At 32.8% G+C, this 21,629-nt stretch overlaps 1 protein-coding gene across 1 annotated transcript; it reads left to right on the forward strand.

The window, feature by feature from the left end:
- The first annotated feature begins 11,269 nt into the window (after nt 1-11,269).
- On the forward strand, nt 11,270-12,562 carry LOC130934133 (uncharacterized). The gene is made up of 2 exons (XM_057863722.1): nt 11,270-12,125; nt 12,240-12,562. Exons 1-2 carry the CDS (start codon nt 11,270-11,272, stop codon nt 12,560-12,562), a joined length of 1,179 nt encoding a protein of 392 aa, XP_057719705.1.
- Nucleotides 12,563-21,629: the final 9,067 nt, after the last annotated feature.

Below are 21,629 nucleotides of genomic sequence, written 5' to 3' on the forward strand. Positions count from 1 at the left end.
AGTTAGAGGACTTGTTGGGGAAGAATTTTATACGACCAAGTGTCTCTCCGTGGGGTGCTCCAGTGTTACTAGTAAAGAAGAAGGATGGGAGTATGCGGCTCTGTGTGGATTACAGGCAGTTGAACAAGGTTACAATAAAGAATAAGTACCCACTGCCGAGAATTGACGATCTCATGGATCAGTTACAAGGAGCTGGAGTTTTCTCCAAGATTGATTTGCGATCCGGTTATCACCAGATAAGGGTGAGGGGTGAGGATATCCCTAAGACCGCTTTCAGGACTCGTTATGGTCATTACGAGTACACTGTGATGTCTTTTGGGTTGACAAACGCTCCAGCAGTGTTCATGGATTACATGAATAGAGTTTTCTGTCCGTTCTGGATAAATTCGTTGTTGTCTTCATTGATGACATACTGATTTATTCCAAGACTAAAGAAGAGCATGCGGAACACTTGAGGACCGTGTTGCAGATTCTAAAGGAGAATAAACTTTATGCAAAACTGTCTAAGTGCGAGTTTTGGAAGAGTGAGGTGAAGTTTTTGGGTCATGTGGTGAGTAAGAAGGGAATAGCCGTAGATCCGACTAAGGTGGAGGCTGTGATGGATTGGAAGCAACCAACCACAGTAACGGAGATAAGGAGTTTTCTGGGCTTAGCTGGCTATTACCGAAGGTTTATCAAGGGCTTTTCACAGATAGCCTTGCCAATGACAAAGTTAACCCGCAAAGACACTCCGTTTGTTTGGACTCCTGAGTGCGAGGAGAGCTTTCAGACATTGAAGAAAAAGTTGACCACTGCACCTGTGTTAGTGTTACCTGAGCCAAACGAGCCTTTTGAGGTGTATTGTGATGCCTCATTGAAGGGTCTAGGGTGCGTGCTGATGCAGCATCATAATGTGGTGGCGTATGCCTCACGACAGTTGAGACCTCATGAAGTTAGTTACCCTACGCACGATTTGGAACTCGCTGCGGTTGTGTTTGCCTTGAAGGTGTGGAGGCATTATCTCTATGGGGTTAAATTCCAAGTTTTCTCTGATCATAAGAGCTTGAAGTACCTCTTTGATCAGAAAGAGCTTAATATGAGGCAGAGAAGGTGGATGGAATTGTTGAAGGACTACGACTTTGAGTTGCATTACCATCCGGGAAAGGTGAACATAGTGGCGGATGCGTTGAGTCGGAAGTCGTTATATGCGGCTTGGATGATGCTTCAAGAGGAGAAGTTGCTCAAGGGATTCGAGAGTCTAAAAATTGGTGCTCGAGAAGTATCCGGAACTTTGTGTTTGAGCCGATTAGAAATCTCAAGTGACTTTAAGTCCGAACTCCTAAAGGCTCATCAAAATGATGAAGCGTTATGGAAGGTGTTACCGGCTATTGAGCAAGGAAAACAGTGGAGAGTGTCGGAAGAAAAAGATGGGTTATGGAGATTCAAGGGTAGAATCATTGTGCCGGATGTTGGCACCTTGAGGCATGATATCTTAAAGGAGGCACACAAAAGTGGATTCTCCATTCACCCGAGAAGTACTAAGATGTACCATGATTTAAAGGCGATGTTTTGGTGGCCGGGTATGAAGAATGATATGGCGAAATATGTTTCAAAGTGCTTAACTTGTCAAAAGGTAAAGATTGAACATCAAAGACCTTCCGGGATGTTGCAACCTTTAGAGATTCCACAATGGAAGTGGGAAAGTATTGCAATGGACTTTGTGTCAGGATTGCCAAGGACTAGGGCTGGTTTTGATGCTATCTGGGTGATTGTGGACCGACTGACGAAGTCAGCTCACTTTTTACCCATTCGTATGACTTACACCCTTGAGGAGCTAGCACGGTTTTACATAAAGGAGATTGTGAGACTCCATGGTGTACCTGCTACTATAATCTCTGATAGAGATCCTCGTTTCACTTCAAGGTTTTGGGGTGCATTTCAGAAAGCTTTTGGAACCCGATTAAGCTTGAGCACGACCTACCATCCTCAAACAGATGGTCAATCTGAGAGGACAATCCAAACACTAGAGGATATGTTGAGAGCTTGTGTTTTGGACCAACCGGTGAGTTGGGATCGGTATATGCCATTGGTGGAGTTTGCATACAATAATAGTTATCATGCGAGCATTGGAATGGCTCCGTATGAGGCCTTGTATGGGAGGAAATATCAATCTCCGCTATGTTGGTATGAAGCTGGAGAGAAAAGCTTGTTGGGGCCAGAAATGATAGCTGAGACTACTGAACAAGTCAAGAAAATTCGAGATAGGATGCTTACGGTGCAGAGTCGTCAAAAGAGTTACGCCGATCAAAGGCGAAAGCCCTTAGAATTCGAGGAAGGAGATCATGTTTTCCTTAAAGTTACTCCGACTACGGGAGTAGGTAGGGCGATTAAAACAAAGAAGTTGAATCCTCGATACATTGGTCCATTTCAGATCTTGGAGAGGATTGGACCGGTGGCATATCGGATGGCTCTACCACCTCATCTTTCGAATCTGCACGACGTGTTTCACGTGTCGCAGCTTCGGAAGTACACTCCTGATGCTAGCCATGTGTTGGAACCTGAGTCGGTTCAGTTAAGGGAAGATTTGACGCTTCCAGTGGCTCCGGTCAGAATTGATGACACTAGTATCAAACGGTTGCGTGGAAAAGAGGTTTCATTGGTCAAAGTGGCATGGAGTCGAGGCGGTGTTGAGGAACACACTTAGGAACTTGAGTCGGAGATGCGAACGGATTATCCGCATTTATTCTCAGGTATTTGCATTTGAATTTTGTGGGCAAAATTCCCAATTAGGTGGGTAGAATGTAAAATCCGGTTAATTAACGGCTAATTAACCCATAAATGAGAATTTATTCTAGAAAGCCCAAAATGTTATTTTTGTGGCTAAATATGATAGAGGAGATTGAGACGAGAATTTCGGTACCAATTTTATAGAATTCGGACCAAGATTGGACCAAACGGGCCAAACCGGGCCAACCGGACCCAAAGTGGGCCCTTGGCCCAACATAACTAAACCAAAACCCTAGTTTTCAGCACTCTCTCTCCTCATTTGTTACTCACACACGCTGAAATTAGAGAGAAAGGGGGAGAAGAACACTCTCTCAACTTCTATCTCTCACTTGATCTTCAAACCACCATAACTTTTGATCTAGAGCTCTGATTGCCACTCCGTTTGCGGCCACGCGATCACCGCGGAGAGCTCTACAAAACCCATACAATTAATCTTGAGGTAAGCCACGTTTTGCTCTTCGAAATTCCAGCCTTGTTTTCGAATTTTATGAGAAAAAATGTTGAGATTTTGGGCTCTTTGATGTTATAGGACCCAACTCTCTTGAAGGAGAAGGTTAATCTTGTCTCCTTGGACCTTGGGTGTGGTAAGATTCTCAAACCCTAGTGTAATTTGTGATTTTATGATGTTTGGGTTTTGAGATGTTGTGTATGGGTATGATGATTGTGGCTTAAGTTGTGTATGTGTGAATATTGGAGCTTGATTGGTGATTTTGAAAAGCTTGGAAAGGGTTTGGTGGTGAAAAATCTGTTCTTGGAGGTGTTGAGGCCTTGAAAGCTTGTGGATAAGTGGTTTGGAAGTGCTCCGGTTGAGCTTGGGAAATCGGCTAAGGTATGGTTTCGGTTTCCCGTATCTAATATGTAATGTGGTAGGAAATACTTAGGCTAGAGGCCCTAAGATAGGCATTGAATTGTTGATATTGTTGAATGATTGAGATATATGATGTGGTCATATATGTGATGATGATTATTGATGCCTTGGTGGTGTGATGTATGAGAAATATGCATGTTGTGATATATGCTTGATGAATGGTTATAGTTGAATTGTGGGTTGAACCATGTAGATGGTGAGTATGATGTTGATTGTGTACAAAAATGATTTAATGGAATTGGTGTTGTTGAGAATTGGCATGAGGAATAGTATATGATATGTCAATATGTTTGAGTTTGAGCCACTTGGGTGAAGTGGGTTAAAAAGATGAGATAGTGATTTTATAAATTGTGGTAATGTGTCAATGTGTGAGTTGAGGAGGCTTGATGTTGAATTTGACATATTTTGATTGATTTCACAGAAAAGGGATGAAATTGGCATGTTTTGATAGATTTTGAAAAGAGTTGGAAATGGCTTGTTTTGAAAATGGCACCTTGTGGTTTTGTATGAAAAATATGGTTTTTGGGCATACTTTGACGGGACATAACTTGGACTACGGAACTCTGTTTTGTGCCAAATCTGTTTAGAAATGAAATTTGATCCGGGATGTCCATGCCGTTCGAAGAACGGGTGAAAAATGATTTAAAATGAGGAAGTTATGTCCGTCGGAAGATTGGGGGTTGAATCTGTGAATTCTGCAGCTTTTAACTTAGAAAAAATTTTTAGCAGAATGACCCCTTGCGCGTGGGCGCACCTGGCGCGTACGCGCCGATCTTCCAGAAAGCGCCATCCAAGCGTGCGCGGGCACGCCGATTCTGCTGCACCCAATGCCCAGCCATTTTCCAGAGTGTTATGCCAGAACTGTGCCAGTGTTATGCCTGGGGCACGAGAACACCCACGCGTACGCGTGGTTGACGCGTGTGCGTCGATTGGCAAGTTTTTAATCCACGCGTTAGCGTGCACGATACTTGCGCGTCGATGGGTTTTTGAGGCCATCCACGCGTGCGCGTGGAGTGCGCGTACGCGTGGCCCTGTTTTCATCCCAAAGTTGATTTTTGAGTTTTAAAAGCCAAATCTCATACTTCTAAGCCTCCAATCTCACCATTTATGTCTTAAATCATTATGACATGCCTAGCTATTAAAAAGGGGCTAGTGAATGAGGTAACTTGCGAGTGAAGCAAGGGAAAAATGAATGATCATTGAGGATCAAGCATGATTATGTGAGATGCGGAGGATGGTGGTGGAAGTGCTTGTTATGCCATGGGCCGAAAGGCCGTATTTGTTAATGAGATGGCTGGTTATGGATTTAACCGTGATGCCAATGGGCTGGTTATGGATTTAACTGTGAGCCGGAAGGCTAGATTATTGCCGTGTTACGGCAGAGCCATGATTATGGCCAAGTACAAATGCATATATGCTGTTGAATGAATTGTGAATGTTGCACTTCCACTGTTGGAGATGAGAGTTTCCCTGGGAGGAAGCAGTGGCTAGCCACCACGTGCTCCAGGTTGAGACTCGAAGCTCTTTTGACCCTATGTCATAAGTGTGGTCGGGCACTGTGAAAGACCCGGATGAGCTCGCTCCCGTAAATATTCACCAGTGAGGGTGATGGATATAGATCATGATTATGATCAAGTTTATAACGAGTATAACTCGAGTTGGGGATGCGTGACAGAGGGACAGTCCAATGGTTAGCTACCAGGACTTGTCGGGTTGGCTCTATAACCGACAGATGATATCATTAGCCACTAGGGACAGGCATTCATCATATGCATACTATATGAATTGTTTGAGATTGCCTATTTGACTGCATGTTACTTGCTAATTGTCTAAATGCCTTACTTGTTCCTAATTGTATATTTCTTGCTTGATATAACTGTGTTTGCTACTTTATACTCCTGCTGGTGGTTGGGAGGTTTGAAGGAAATGGAAAGGGAAGTATTAGTTAGGCTAAAGAATCTTTAGTCAGATGCCCTTATATGGTTTAGCTTGTTTATAAGCTTTGATATTATCTGGAGGAAGCTTTAGGATTGCCTTTGGCTTTCCTCTATTATTATGTATTATATATGTGGAAGCTGTTACCATGCTGGGGACCTCTGGTTCTCACCCATGCGGATTTTGTGGTTTTCAGATGCAGGACGTGAGGTTTCCCGCTGAGGCATGCTGGAGACTTCTAGATTTGCGAAGATCCTTTGTTCTCGGGACTATGTTTTGGTTTATATGTTTTGCTTAGATACTTTTATCTCCATTAAATAATACAAACTGTGATGACTCCTCTTATGGGAGATTTTGGAGAATAGGTTTTATGTATTTGTGTCCCTTTGGGTTTCCTTTGGGGTTTTCCTTATTTTTATCATATGTATATATTGCTATGCTCGGACCGGTTATCTTTGTAGCCGGATTTTGAGTCTTGATATTCCTGTTTTTGACACTCCTTTGTTTATATATAATCTCGCGTTGGTTTATCCTGGTTCGTCACGTTATCGATCGGAGTGTTGCGCTTTTGAGTCGCGGTTTTTTTTTGTTTACCCCTTTTTCTACAAAGGCTCCTAGTTATAATCAATTATTCATACTACTATACGTACTAATTTTTATTTTAGAGGTCGTAATACCTTGCCATCTCTGAATTATGACTTAAGCATAAAATTCTGTATGGTAGGGTGTTACACTGTCAAATTTTCGATGATGTGATGGTCATTTATACTGTTTTACCTCATAATCAGTGCTCATCCTTCTTTCCAGCGTGGTCCTTATATGTATGTATTCCCTTAAGAAATAACCCTCGAATGAATATATTAACTCCACTTTTGATTGGTTTCAAAGTGAGTGTTATATACACAATGATCTTGTATTTTTTTCCCCCCATGGTTCAAATTTTTTAATTTAAATCCTGAATTGGTTTCATTTCTTTGTCTATAAATTGGATCCTAAGTTTCACAAGTCTGCTGCATTACTTCCATGCTTTAAGAGTATTCTGAAAAGCCTTTCTACTTATTCTGATTTTATTTTCTGAAAGTCAAGGTTATAAGTGTATGCAGTGAGAAAACAAGTTATACTCTTTCATTCTCATTCATTCTCTTCAAATGAACTTATGGGAGTTCTTTGATTTCTTTTTTTTTTTTGGGTTATATATAACTGAAGTGGTGTCTAAAAAGGAAGTACTACTTTATTCGAAATACCATTATAGTGAACATTAGTTGGTTCTAAATTTCTTTAGCTTGGTTAAAATTTTATAAAATGTCTCAATCTTATGCTACTGCAAGATTATATAGAAAAAATTATTTAAAGAGAAAGAGAGGATAACAAGTTGAAGATAAAAGAGGTCAGTTTTGCTATATTCACTTTTGGATTTTTTCAAAGAAATTAAAATTTACATCTTTTCATTACAGATGTTTGTTACTATTATAAAATCGGTGTTCAATTAATATTATTGGTTGGATTTCTATGCTTTATTGTTCGATGTTGTTCCTACTTCTAATGTTTCTCTTATTTTAAGTTCAAATATATTGGTATGTGGTATTTATTAACCTACCTGTTTAATTTTTTTGATCTTCCTATAGTTTTAATTTTACATTTAAAATTCTTTTTTTTTTTGTTTAGAGGGATCAATTATTTTACAAGATACTCCAAATATTAATGCCAATTTTATATTATCAGGTATGAATTTATTGTTTCAAATTTTCTAATTTCTTTATTAACTTAGAAAGTATAGTTATTATTTACATTATTTTTTCAATTATTTTAAAATATAAAAAGGACTCTTTTCTAATCATTGTTATCATGTTTATATTTTTTGTCTATTTATTTTGGTTTATATATTTTATTATTGAATTAATTTTTGTATATTTTATTTTTTTATGTTGTTTATTATGCATTTAGTTATTAATAAATTCATAATTCATGATTGTCTGTTTAAATATTTCTTTGACGTGTATATCTTTATATTTGACTTATTTATAATAATTTTTTTTTGTTTCATAATAAAAACCTAAATCAAGATGACTCTGAAATATATGATCCTACTGTAAATTTTTGGAATGAGCTTCGGTCTCTTGTTGATCATCCACTTTTTTCACAAAGTGAAATTCAAGTTATTTCAATATACTTATAATTGATTTATTTATAGAGTTTACATTTTTCATATTAATTTAGATATAATCTAGTCATTCGGTATATTTAGTCACGTTATGTTCCTTTTAATTTCAATATTCTGGTCATAATAAATTTTATATGACATTTTTTTACCAAATATAATTTGATAAAAAATAGTATTCATTGATTTTAAATACTTTCAATATAAGTGTCTCAAATTTGATTAGATTATTATTATTATTATCAAATATTTATATTTTCAATTTGTAGACAATGAGTATCCAGTGAATAATTTTTGAATTTTTAATTATTTTACTAGTATATTTTTTTAAGTAAAAAAAATTAAGAAGTATTTAAGTCTTCATTTAATATAATTTTTTATTTAGTTAAATTTGTAAGGATTTATTTATTATTTAAATTTTTTATTCATTTTTGTAGGTTGTCTCGATATTGGTGACCCTGTGTATACTTGTCTATATTGTGGTGCGTCGTTTTGGTTACTAGAGCGGGTTGAAAAACAGTCAAGAATTAATCAGCTTCTTTTTACACTTTGTTGTTTTCAAGAAAAATTCAATTACCGTATCTTCAGAAAGTTCCAGATTTATTATATAATTTGATTCATGGTCATGATAGTAAGTCTTTACAATTTCAGAAGAAAATTCGGTATTATAATAGTATGTTTGCTTTCACTTCTCTTGGTGGTAAAGTAATAGACTCAGTGAATGATGGAACTGGCCCACCACAATTCATCATAAGTGGCCAAAATTATCATAGGATTGGAAGTTTATTACCTCAGGCTGGTCAAGTTTTGAAATTTGCCCAATTATACATATATGACACAGAACATGAGTTAACGCATAGAGAAGGAATATTTGAGTAAGGTCAACTCTTACAAAAATTTTGTTATGATTGTTTGTAATTTTAATTTGTTTCTTTTATTTTTAATTTAATTTTTAGTTGGTAAGATACTAATATGGATGTAACTTTGATTATTATAATCAAAATGTTCGTATCTTATTGTTTAAATATTGTTGTTAAGATTCATTCTAATTATAAAAAATGCATGTTTCTTCATTTTAAGTAAAATTACTTAGTAATATTGTGTTACTATTTTTCTTAATTATAGGCAAAGTTCAAATATAGATAGACAGCTGATAATTGATTTGACCCAAATGATTGATCAACACAATCCCATAGCACAATCATTTAGAAGAGTGAGGGAATTCCATGAGAATCACCTGTCTGAGGTGTTTTCTTTGAAATTGTTTAGTCAAAGAGAACGTGATCGAAGAGTTTATAATTATCCTTCGTGCGATGAAGTTGCTGCTTTGGTTGTTGGTGATTTTGATTCTTCTGATACTGGTCGTGATGTCATTGTTAAATTTGCAGCTGCCCAACTTCAAAGAATATATGAGACACATGCTTTATACTGGCCATTTTAATATCCCTTGATTTTTCCTTACGGGGAAGATGGTTATCAATTGGGTATTCCTTATCGAGATATTCAAGATATAAATATTGCCGGGAGAAGGACTAGAGTATCCATTCAAGAATTTATCTGTTTTCATTTGCAAATGAGAGAGCATGAGGATAGCATTATTCATAAGTCTAGAAGATTGTTCCAACAGTTTGTTGTTGATTCATTCTCTATGATTGAGTCATAGAGGCTTTATGAAATCAGGAAAAAACAGAGCACAATTAGAGGAGAAGTCTTACAAGGCATTGAAGAAGCTATGCGACGCGGTGATACTGAAGCATAATCAATTGGTACTCGAGTGATTTTGCCTTCTTCCTTCACTGGTGGTAAACGTTACATGTTTAATAATTGCCAAGATGCTATGGCTATTTGTAAGCATTTTGGATATCCAGATCTATTTCTTACCCTTACTTGCGATCCTAACTGGCCTGAGTTTCAAAGATATACTAATCGTGATCAAGTTCCAATTGCTGATCGGCCAGATATTGCTTGCCGAGTCTTTCATGCTAAGATGAAGAGTCTTCTTAATGATCTTAAGAATGGTGTTTTTTTTGTCCTCTTAATGTAGGTATATCGAATATAGAGAATTCTCTATTGAATTTATGCTTACTTATAAAAATTTCTATATTTTCAGACATTTTTTTACTATTTAGGTATGTATACAATTGAGTTTTAAAAAAGAGGTTTGCCACATGCACATATTCTACTTTGGCTTGATGGAAGGAACAGATTGCAGAATATTGAAATTATTGATGAGTTGATTTGTGCGAAACTTCCTAATCCTATGAAGTTTCCACATTTGTATAATGTGGTTAGTAAATACATGATTCATGGCCCTTGTGGTAGGGTAAGACCAACTTCTCCATGCATGAAAGATGGAAGATGCTCCAAGTTTTATCCGAAGCAGTTTGTTAATTATACGAGTTTTGATGAAGATGGTTATCCTATTTACAAGCGTCGAGATATTGGTGTTACAGTTAAAAGTCATGGTGTTGATCTTGATAATAGATTTGTTGTTCCATATAATCCATTATTGTTGATGAAGTACTAGGCTCATATCAATTTGGAATTTTGCAACAAGTCAAATGTTATAAAGTATCTTTTCAAGTACATTAACAAGGGTCCAGATTGTGTAACTACAACCATTAGTCATTCAACTGAGACAACTCATTCTTTTGAAGTAGTTGATGAGATCAAACAGTATTATGATTGTCGATATCTCTCACCTTGTGAATCTATGTGGAGAATTTTTGCATATGAAATTCATCATAGATGGCCACCTGTGCAAAGACTCACATTTCATTTACCTAATTAGCAGCATGTTGTGTTCGATGATCATGATACTATTGGCTCTGTTTTAATAAGAAATAGAGATTTGATGACAATGTTTACTGCTTAGATGATGGCTAATCGAACATATGTTGAAGGGCGAACACTAACATATGTTGAGTTCCCAAGTAAATTCGTTTATGATTTACAATCTCGACAGTGGAAACCAATAAGAAGGGAATTTTCTATAGGAAGATTGAGTTTTATTCATCCTTCAACTGGTGAGCTGTTCTATATGTGTATGCTTCTCAATGTGCAAAGAGGATGCACCGGTTTTCAAAATATAAGGACTATCAATTCTGTTTTATATGATACATTCTAAAAGGCATGTTCTGCCATGGATTTTTTAATAGATGATAATGAGTTTGTCTTGGCCATTAATGAAGCGGCTGAGTTATCTTCTGGTGCCCAATTGAGAAAATTTTTGGTTTCATTGTTCATATCTGGTTCTGTCTCTAGGCCCGTTTTAGTTTGGAATCAAACTTGAAAATATTTATCTGATGATATCATTTATTACAGGCAAAGTGAGCTTCATTTTTCAGGTATTTACTTAATCTTTAGTTTATCTTTTTTATTTATAGGATTAAGAAAAACTCTTAACAATAAATAAATAGAAAATGATATGCACAAAGTTTGGAATACATACATAGCATGATAGGGAAAATTTTCAAACAATACAAGTTTTTGATATCTTGATGAATTTACTAACTGAAAAAAAATATATTGCAGGAATAACAATGACTGACGAAGAGTTACAAACATTTTGTCTAATGGAGATAGAGAAATTGCTACAGGCCAATGGAAAACCATTAAGAGATTTTTCTGGTATGCCGCTTCCTAATGTTAATTTGGTCTCACAATTTAGTAATTCTATGGTGTTGTGTAAATTAGAATATGACATTTCTGTGATGCTTGAAGAACACGATTCAAATTTTTCAAAGTTGAATAAAGAACAGAAGTCAATCTATGATAGGATTATACATTGTGTTACTAACAAGGAACACGGGTTGTTTTTCATTTATGGGTTCGGTGGGACTGAAAAAACTTTTTTGTATAGAATCTTATCTGTCAAATTGCGTTCTCAAAGAAGAATTGTTATTAATGTTGCTTCAAGTGGAATTGCTTCATTATTGTTACCTGGTGGTAAGATAGCTCATTCTATATTTGGTATTCCAATTGAATTGAATGAAGATACTATTTGTAGATTTTCGAAAGATAGTCCTAAGGCTGATTTAATTCGACTTGCTGAGCTGATAATTTGGGATCAAGCTTCAATGACTAACAAGTTGGCATTTGAAGCTTTAGACAGAAATTTTCGAGACATAATGACGTCGATTTTAGTGTCTTACAAAGATCTACCTTTTGGAGAAAAAATCATGGTTCTTGGAGGTGATTTTCGACAGGTTTTACCTGTTATTCCTAAAGCTTCTCGTGTTGAGATTGTTATGGCATCAATCAATTCTTCAATTCTTTGGAAGCACTTTGAAGTGTTGACATTGACAAAAAATATGCGGTTAGAAAGTGCTACAAATCAATCAAATCTGGAAGAATTGAAAAGATTTTTCAATTGGATTCTTCATATTGGAGAAGGGCGTATTGGGACAATAATTAATGAAAAGCTTTTAGTTTAAATTTCAAATGAGTTTCTGATTTTTCTTTCTGATAATCTAATTGATGATATTATAAATGCACTTTATCCTGACATAGTTAGAAACTTTGATGATACTGATTTTTTCCAAGACAGAGCCATATTAGCTCTAACAGTAGAGATTGTTGAAGCAATCAATGATCACATTGTTCAATTGCTACCTGGGACAGAAAAAGAGTATCTAAGTGCTGATTCTATATGTGGTAGTGATGCTTATTGTAACGTTGATGTTGATTGGATAAATACTGAGTTTTTGAATCAAATAAAATGTTCAGGGTTACCGAATCACTTATTGAAATTGAAGAAAGGTGTGCCTATTATTTTGTTGAGAAATATTGATCCAGCTGGTGGCTTATGCAATGGTACTCGCCTTATTGTTTGAGATCTAGGAACAAATGTGATTGGAGCTGAGATTGTCTCAGGGAGTCACATTGGAGATAAAGTTTTCATTCCTCGGATGAATTTAATTCCGAGTGACGCTGGGATACCTTTCAAATTTCAATGGAGATAATTTCCTATAAACTTGTGTTTTGCAATGACTATCAATAAGAGCCAAGGTCAAATTCTATCCAGTGTTGGACTGTTCTTGCGTCGACCGATATTTTCTCATGGTCAACTCTATGTCACTATTTCTCGAGTGAAGAGCAAAGATAGTTTAAGAATTTTAATATCTGGTGAGGAAAATGATGATTCTACTTTAACTCATAATGTCGTATTTAAAGAAATATTTGATAAGATTTAATAATTTATTTTGTTTTATTTTTATATTAATGTTATTTTATGTGGTTGTTATTTTTTGTAATGATACTGCTTTATTGGATTAAATATAAAGATAAATTAGAATGTTAACCTACTTTATATGATTCAGTTTATTTAAATACATTTTAACAAATTATTTTTTTATTTACTAAATTGTATTTTTATGAAAATATCTTTAAAAAGTTTTTTAATTGGTAAAATATTTTTTTAATATACTCTTCAATAATTTTTTATTTATTAAATTTTAATTTTACCAAAATTTCTTTAATAAAAATTATATTTTATTATTAATTTCCTAATATCAATGCACATTTTTTTAACATTAACTAAATTTTTTTATCAATATTATATGTATAACAATTAATAATAATAATTAATGAATTAATAAATAATTAACAAAACAAATCCCTTCAAATCAATAATCCACTAATCCTAAAATCTTAAACCTACTCTCATCTCCACATTAGAGAAAAGAAAGCAGCTACTCTCCACCAATTGTTATTACTATTTTAATTTTGATTCTCTATCCATTTTATTTTTTATTTATATTTTTGTGGTAAATTGCTAAAAGAAAATTGAAAAACATTTTAGAATGTTTAGTATAATTTATTTACAATAAAAAAATAATTATAAAAAATACCAAATTAATGGATTATATGCTCACATATAATCTTTTCACACTTTTTAAATTTGACTAAATTAAAAAAGTTAAATGATTTTTAAATTTATGAAAAATTTCATGGAATGTATATTACTAAATTTACACTTTACTGTTCTCATCATTTTCTTTTAATTTTTTTATCTTTTTTTTCTTTTTCTTCTTCTATATTTAATTTTTTATTTTTTTTGTTTCTATTTTGTTTAACATATCTTTCAATCGTTATTTTTTTAATATGTATGCATTTGGTTATATATATATTTTTTGTTATTTATAAATGCATAAAATAACATGGGCATTCTATTTTAACTAATTGTATTTACTCATTCTAATTGAAATATCAAATTATTTATTTTTCATATCATGTATAAGACCGTACAATTGCACGGGTCTTCACACTAGTTTATAAAATTAATGATGAAAGATTATATTTTATCCTCTAAAATAAAATTCAAAATTTTTAAAATTCAAGATTTTTAAAATTCAAATTTTAGTAAATAAATAAAAGGAGATGGAGTTGAAAAGATGTACCAAAGGATGTGTACGGATTCTACTAAGGCTTAGTTTGATAAAACTTTTACTTTTCAAAAGTAGCTTATAAAAGTTAATTTTTAAAAGATGACTTTTTAAAAGTTGTAGCATTTATGTTTGATAAATCAAATAAAAAATAGCTTTTAATAAACATAAGCAACATCAATTGTGTTTGGTAAAATAGTTTTTAAAATTTAAAAATACTATAATAGACATAAATGCAAGCGTTAAATTTGAAAATTAGTTAACATATGAATGAGGTTATGTTAAATTTTTAAATTTTGAAAAGTACAAGTCAACTTTGAAAAGCTCTATCCTAAGTGTTTTCAAAAGTACTCCGATCTTTTAAAAGCTGCAAGCACAAGTACATAATCTTTTTTATTTACCAAACACAAAATGAGGAACTTGAGTTTTTAAAAAGTACAAACACCTCTTCAAAAAATTTTACCAAACTAAACCTAAGAATGACTATATATTTAGTCATCAATTAAGGTCAGTTTTATTATTTAAATAAGTGTTTATAATAAAGTCAAATTTCTTATGATTTTAAAAATATTTGACTAAATTTAAAAAAAATAAGATATAAATCTGTAAATAAACTCAATTTAAATTTGGCATAATTATATCACCACACAAGTTCTATTCAAATTTTAACAAATTAAAAATATTCAAATTTATCAACACAATGAGCATAAGCTTACAACTTTTGTTATTTAAATTTTAAAGAAATCCGCAAACAATATTATTTGACAAATAAGATATTATTATGAAGAATAGTAACTTTTTTTTTGTAAGAATAAATTGACTAATTAATAAGCCTAACAATCTCTAACCAATTCAAGCGACAAAATATTTTAAATTTCAACTTTTACCATTTGAGTAATGTGAGGATGAATTAATCCTTAACTTGATCCAATCAAAATTTATGTACCTCAAAAAATTTTTAATTTGATCCAATCAAAACTTATATACCTCAGAATAAATTAACAGATTAATTATTTGTTGATGCACGAACCTTTAATTAAATCCAATACAAAATATATATTTTTTTAATTTTATTTTTTTTCATATCAATTAATGAGTTAAATCACGGCAATTTTTATCAATTAATCTAAACATGATTCATGTCACGTTAAAATTAAATACTAGAAAGATATTTTAGAAGGGAATCAAGAAGGAAAAGTAGTGGTGTTGCCTCTTCCAACAAATTTTAAATTTATATAGAATTATAATAGATGCATCATATAAAATAAAATTTAATAGTATAGTGATAATAAAAAAGAATCGGTATTTTTTATGTATTAAAGTTCAAATTTTTTTATATATATTTATATTATTTGTATTTTTTATTTAATTTAATTTTTTTTATATTTTTTTAAAAATTAATTTTAACATTTATAATTGTATAAAAAAACTTTAATACTATTTATAATAATATTGTTTTTTAATTTTTTTGTAATTTTATTTAATTGTTTTTTTTATTATTTTTATTAATTTTTATCCTTATTATTATACAAAAATACTTTAATATATTTTAATGTCACATAACAAAATTGTTATTAGTGCAATTAACTTATATTATTTTATATTATATTTTTAATAATATAAAATATAAAAATATAACTCACTGTTATATAAATATTTAATAAAATAAATTATTTAAAAAATATTTAAAAATAGATAATTTTATATTTTATTAGATGTAAAATCATAAAAAAATTATAAAGACTGAAATAATTCTTTTATTTTGATAAGTATTTATTAATTAAAAAATTAATTATAATTATATTTATTATAAAATATATGATATTATATTTAATTATGCATGATTTTAATTTTTGACCCTTTATTCTTAGATTCTTAGATTTGTCCTGCTCAAAAATACTCAAATTTAATTCAACTCCAAGGTACATTCATATATAGCTTTACCGTTAAAATTTTATTTTATATTATTAATTATTATTAGAAACAGACTACACATAAAAACATAAAACATGAAGCACACTAGTAATTTGCAATAGGTTCCTTAAGATTTTCCTATTTAAGCATTCAGATTAGGATAAAAAAATTTTGAAGCAGGGATCACTTGTTAAACAATAATCAAAATTCTTTGATTATTCAATGAGTATAAACAGGTAGAAAAGAGAAAAATTATTGATATTGTTGTCATAAACATAATGTTGTGATGTTCATTCATTATATGGTCAGCTGATTTTTTCTATGAAAGAATAGAACTCTGAAGTCAAACTAAACTTAAATAGAATTTAGAAAAGTCAATATTTTACTTCTATAAATAGCAAGGTTTCAGAGAATTGATATACAGTAACAATCAATAAAACTCTTTCTCTTTCTTTTACATATGATATTACTTTTATATATATATATATATATATATATATATATATATAAATCACTTTTATTATATCAAGATAATTATATTAGTGAACATTAATACTAGAGTTTTATATTTATATTTCTCTATTTGATATTTATTATATCTTTTTTATTTATTTATTTTATAACACGTTATCAGCACGAGACTCTGATCAAATTTTAGGAAGACTTAGGTAACAAATTTCTATTATGTCGAAACTCTCTCATCTTGAATTTAATGATCTTGATATATCTGAAAATAACTATTTATCATGGATACTAGATACTGAAATCTATCTTGATTTAATGGATCTTGTAGATACCATTAAGGCTGAAAATAATCCATCCTGGAAGGATAAAGGCAAAGCCATGATTTTCCTTCGTCGTCATCTTGACAAAGGATTGAAAAATGAATATCTCACATTAAAAGATCTTGCAGATTTGTGGAAAGACCTTGAAGAAAGATATAATCATCAAAAGACGGTGATACTTCCTCAAGCCTGATATGAATGGACGCACTTGCATCCATAGGATTTTAAATCTATAAATGAATATAATTCAGCAATGTTTCGAATCACCTCACGAATGAAATTATGTGGGAAAAAGATAACTGATAATGATATGTTAGAGAAAACTTTCTCAACCTTCCATACTTTGAATGTGCTCCTGCAACAGCAGTATCGAGAAAAAGATTTAAAAAATATTCTGAATAAATTTCTTGCCTTCTTGTTACTGAACGCAACAATAAGTTGCTTTTAAAAAATCATGAAGCGCGCCCAGCTGGTGCTGCCCCATTTCCTGAAGCAAATGGGACAAATAATAACCCCAGAAGAGGTAAATGGCAAGGTTTTGGCAACAAGAAAAATTATGGAAGGAAGAAAAATTATATTCACAAGAAAGGATCTCACCAGAAGTGGGATAAAGAAAGAAACAATGGGAAAAATGAATCAACAGAGGATAAATGTTTTCGTTGTATTGGAAAGGCCCATTGGTCGCATACCTGTCGTACCCCAAGGCACCTAGTTGATCTTTATCAAGTATCTTTGAAAAAGGATGACAAAGGAAAGGAAATAAATTTTGTTTTAAATAATGCTGAAAATTACACCACTCATTATGATGTATCTGATTTCTTTGAGGATCCTGAAGGAAATATTGGTTATTTGATCAATGATGAAATAGTTTAATATGTGGGATTGTTAAGTATTCATATAAATAAATAATATGAGAAACTTATTGTTAAATTTTATTTTTATGCATCTGAATTTCAATTATGATGTAAATAAATAATAAAATATCAATGTTTATGTTTAAGAATTTTGAAATAATTAAATATGTCATGTTTTAAAACTAATAATAATAATAGTGATAATAATAAAATTTTAGTATATGACATTATTTTTATGTACAATATTTTTTAGAAAAATAATTCCAATCAAGAATTTAATATGACTGTGCATGTACTACTACTCATTTCATTATTATTATTTGTTTTTGAAGAAAATATCAAGGATATATAAAGAAGATGTATGCCATGCAGATAGTGCAAGTTCGCACACCATTCTCAAAAGTAATATATACTTTACTCATCTTGTGCCAAAAGAAGAATATGTTAATACTATTATTGGCTTATACAATGTGATAGAAGGCTCTAGAAGAGCTATAATTTTATTTCCTGGAGGAATAAAATTCATAATAAATAATGGACTATTGTCTACTAAGTCTTTAATGAATTTATTGAGTTTCAAAGATATTCTCCAAAATGGATATCATATTGAAACCATGAATGAGGAAAATCATGAGTACTTATGTATTACAACTCATGATTTAAATAAAAAAGTTATTTTAGAAAAGTTACCCTCATTCTCATTTGGGTTATATTATACCAAGATTAGTGCAATTGAATCAAATGACATTGTAAACCAGAAGTTTACTAGCCCAAATGAATTCATAACTTAGCACGACTGATTGGGTCATCCGGGAACAACCATGATGTAGAGAATTATTGAAAACTCCCATGGACATTCACTAAAGAACCAGAAGATTCTTAAATCTAGTGAATTTTGTTGTGCTGCATGTTCTCAGGAAAAGTTAATTTTAAGGCCATCACCAATAAAGATTAGGATTTGAGTCCCCTGAATTCCTAAAAAGGATTCAAGGCAATATATGTGGACCTATTCATCCACCATGTGGATCTTTTAGATATTTATGGTCCTAATAGACGCATCTTCAAGATGGTCACATGTGTGCTTATTGTCTTCTCGCAACCTGGCGTATGCGAGATTACTTGCTCAAATTATTCGATTAAAAGTACAGTTTCTAGAAAATCCAATCAAAGCAACTCGTCTTGATAATGCTGGTGAATTTACTTCCTAAGCTTTTGATGCTTATTGTATGGCTAACGAAATAAGTATTGAACATCCAGTAGCTTATGTTCACACACAAATGGGTTAGCAGAATCACTTATTAAACGCCTCCAATTAATTATTAGACCCTTACTTATGAGAACAAATCTCTCAACCTTGGCTTAGGGGCATGATATTTTACATGCCGCGACACTTATTCGTTTGAGGCCAACAAGTTACCATTAGTTCTTTCCTATGAAATTAGCTTTTGGCCAGCAGTAAAATATTTTCCATTTGAGAATATTCGAGTGTACGATATATGTTTCCATTGCACCATCTTCTCGCACCAAAATGGGACCCCAAAGAAAATTGAGGATATATGTTAGATATGATTCTCCCTCTATAGTGAAGTATCTTGAAATACAAACTGGAGATGTATTTAAAGCCAGATTTGCAGATTATCATTTTGATGAATCAAAATTTCTAACATTAGGGAGAGAGAATAATCTTCCTGAAAAGGAACTTAATTGGAATGCATCATCATTGATGCATCTAAATCCTCGACCAGGTCAATGTGAATTAGAAGTTAAAAATATTATACATTTGCAAAGAATAGCAAATGAATTGGTTGATGCATTTTCTGATACAAAAATGATAACTAAATCCTATATACCAGCTAAAAATGCTCAAATTCGAATTGATGTCCAAGTCGGACAAATAGCCATTGAAATAAATTCACGCCAGAAGCGTGGCAGGCCTGTTGGTTCCAAAGACAAAAATCCTCAAAAAAGAAAAGAGGTAAATACTATTCCTGATGAAAAAGACACAGTAAAGACACCTGCAGCTGTCCAAAATTCTGATATAATTTTAATGCCATAAGACGTTCAGGTACCTGAAAATTGTGAAAATGACGAGATCTCGATAAATTATGTCTTTATAGGAGAAAAATAGGACCAAAATAAGACATTTGTTGATGAAATATTTGCATATAATGTGGCATTAAATATCATGCATGAAAGTAAGGATCTTGAGCCAAGAATAGTTGAGGAATGTCGACAAAGGAATGATTGGCCAAAATGGAAAGAAGCCATATTGGCTGAGTTAGACTTACTTGCAAAACGTGAAGTATTTGGACCTGTAGTCTGTACACCAGAAGATGTAAAACCTGTTGGATACCGATGGGTATTTGTGAGAAAACGAAATGAGAAAAATGAAGTTGTATGCTACAAAGCTCAACTTGTGGCACAAGATTTTTCACAAAGGTCCGATATAGATTATGAAGAAACATATTCCCCTGTAGTTGATGCAATAACATTGCGTTATTTGGTTAGTTTATTCGCATATCATAAATTACATATGCATTTAATGGATGTGATAACAACCTACTTATACGGCTCATTTGATCGTAATATCTATATAAAAGTCCCTGAAGGACTAAAGATATATAAACCATCCAATGAATATTTGCAAGGGTTATACTCAGTCAAATTGTAAAGATCTTTATATGGTCTAAAACAATCTGGACAAATGTGGTATAATCGCCTTACTGAGTATCTGGCCAAAAATGGATTTAAGAATGATGATATCTACTGGTGCACGAAATTGTGATCATCAATGGCGCCATCAACATGGTACGCTCAATTGCAATCTCAACTCTTTATCACAACTTCGCACAACTAACCAGCAAGTGCACTGGGTCGTCCAAGTAATAAACCTTACGCGAGTAAGGGTCTATCCCACGGAGATTGTTGGTATGAAGCAAGCTATAGTCATCTTGTAAATCTCAGTCAGGCAGATTCAAATGGTTATGGATGATTTATGAATAAAGCATAAAATAAAGATAGAGATACTTATGTAATTCATTGGTGAGAACTTCAGATAAGCGTATGGAGATGCTTTGTCCCTTCCGTCTCTCTGCTTTCCTACTGTCTTCATCCAATCCTTCTTATTCCTTTCCATGGCAAGCTGTATGTTGGGCATCACCGTTGTTAGTGGCTACAGTCCCGTCCTCTCAGTGAAAATGTTCAACGCGCTCTGTCACAGCACGGCTAATCATCTGTCGGTTCTCAATCAGGTTGGAATAGAATCCATTGATTCTTTTGCGTCTGTCACTAACGCCCAGCCTTCAGGAGTTTGAAGCTCGTCACAGTCATTCAATCCTTGAATCCTACTCAGAATACCACAGACAAGGTTTAGACCTTCCAGATTCTCTTGAATGCCGCCATCAATTCTAGCTTATACCACGAAGATTCTAAATAAGGAATCCAAGAGATAAACATTCAAGCCTTGTTTGCTTGTAGAACGGGAGTGGTTGTCAGGCACGCGTTCATAAGTGAGAATGATGATGAGCGTCACATAATCATCACATTCATCATATTCTTGGGTGCGAATGAATATCTTAGAACAAGAATAAGCTGAATTGAATAGAAGAACAATAGTAATTGCATTGATACTCGAGGTACAGCAGAGCTCCACACCTTAATCTATGGTGTGTAGAAACTCCACCGTTGAAAATACATAAGAACAAGGTCTAGGCATGGCCGTGAGGCCAGCCTCCCAATGATCTAAGAACTAGACATCCAAAGATGATCCTAAGATCTAAAATGATCAAAAGATTCAAAGATCTAAAGATGAGAATACAATAGTAAAAGGTCCTATATGTAGAGAACTAGTAGCTTAGGGTTTACAGAGATGAGTAAATGACATAAAAATCTACTTCCGGGCCCACTTGGTGTGTGCTTGAGCTGAGCATTGAAGCTTTCATGTGTAGAGACTTTTCTTGGAGT

Source organism: Arachis stenosperma, chromosome 6 (genome assembly GCF_014773155.1).
Source record: "Arachis stenosperma cultivar V10309 chromosome 6, arast.V10309.gnm1.PFL2, whole genome shotgun sequence".
NCBI lineage: Eukaryota > Viridiplantae > Streptophyta > Magnoliopsida > Fabales > Fabaceae > Arachis > Arachis stenosperma.

What these genes read in the sequence shown, in the direction of transcription:
- LOC130934133 (XM_057863722.1), top strand. Translation starts at nt 11,270, where the DNA reads ATGACTGACGAAGAGTTACAAACATTTTGTCTAATGGAGATAGAGAAA. An exon ending in TCTTCATATTGGAGAAGGGC is followed by an intron (nt 12,126 to 12,239) that starts GTATTGGGACAA and finishes ATCCTGACATAG; the next exon opens with TTAGAAACTTTGATGATACT.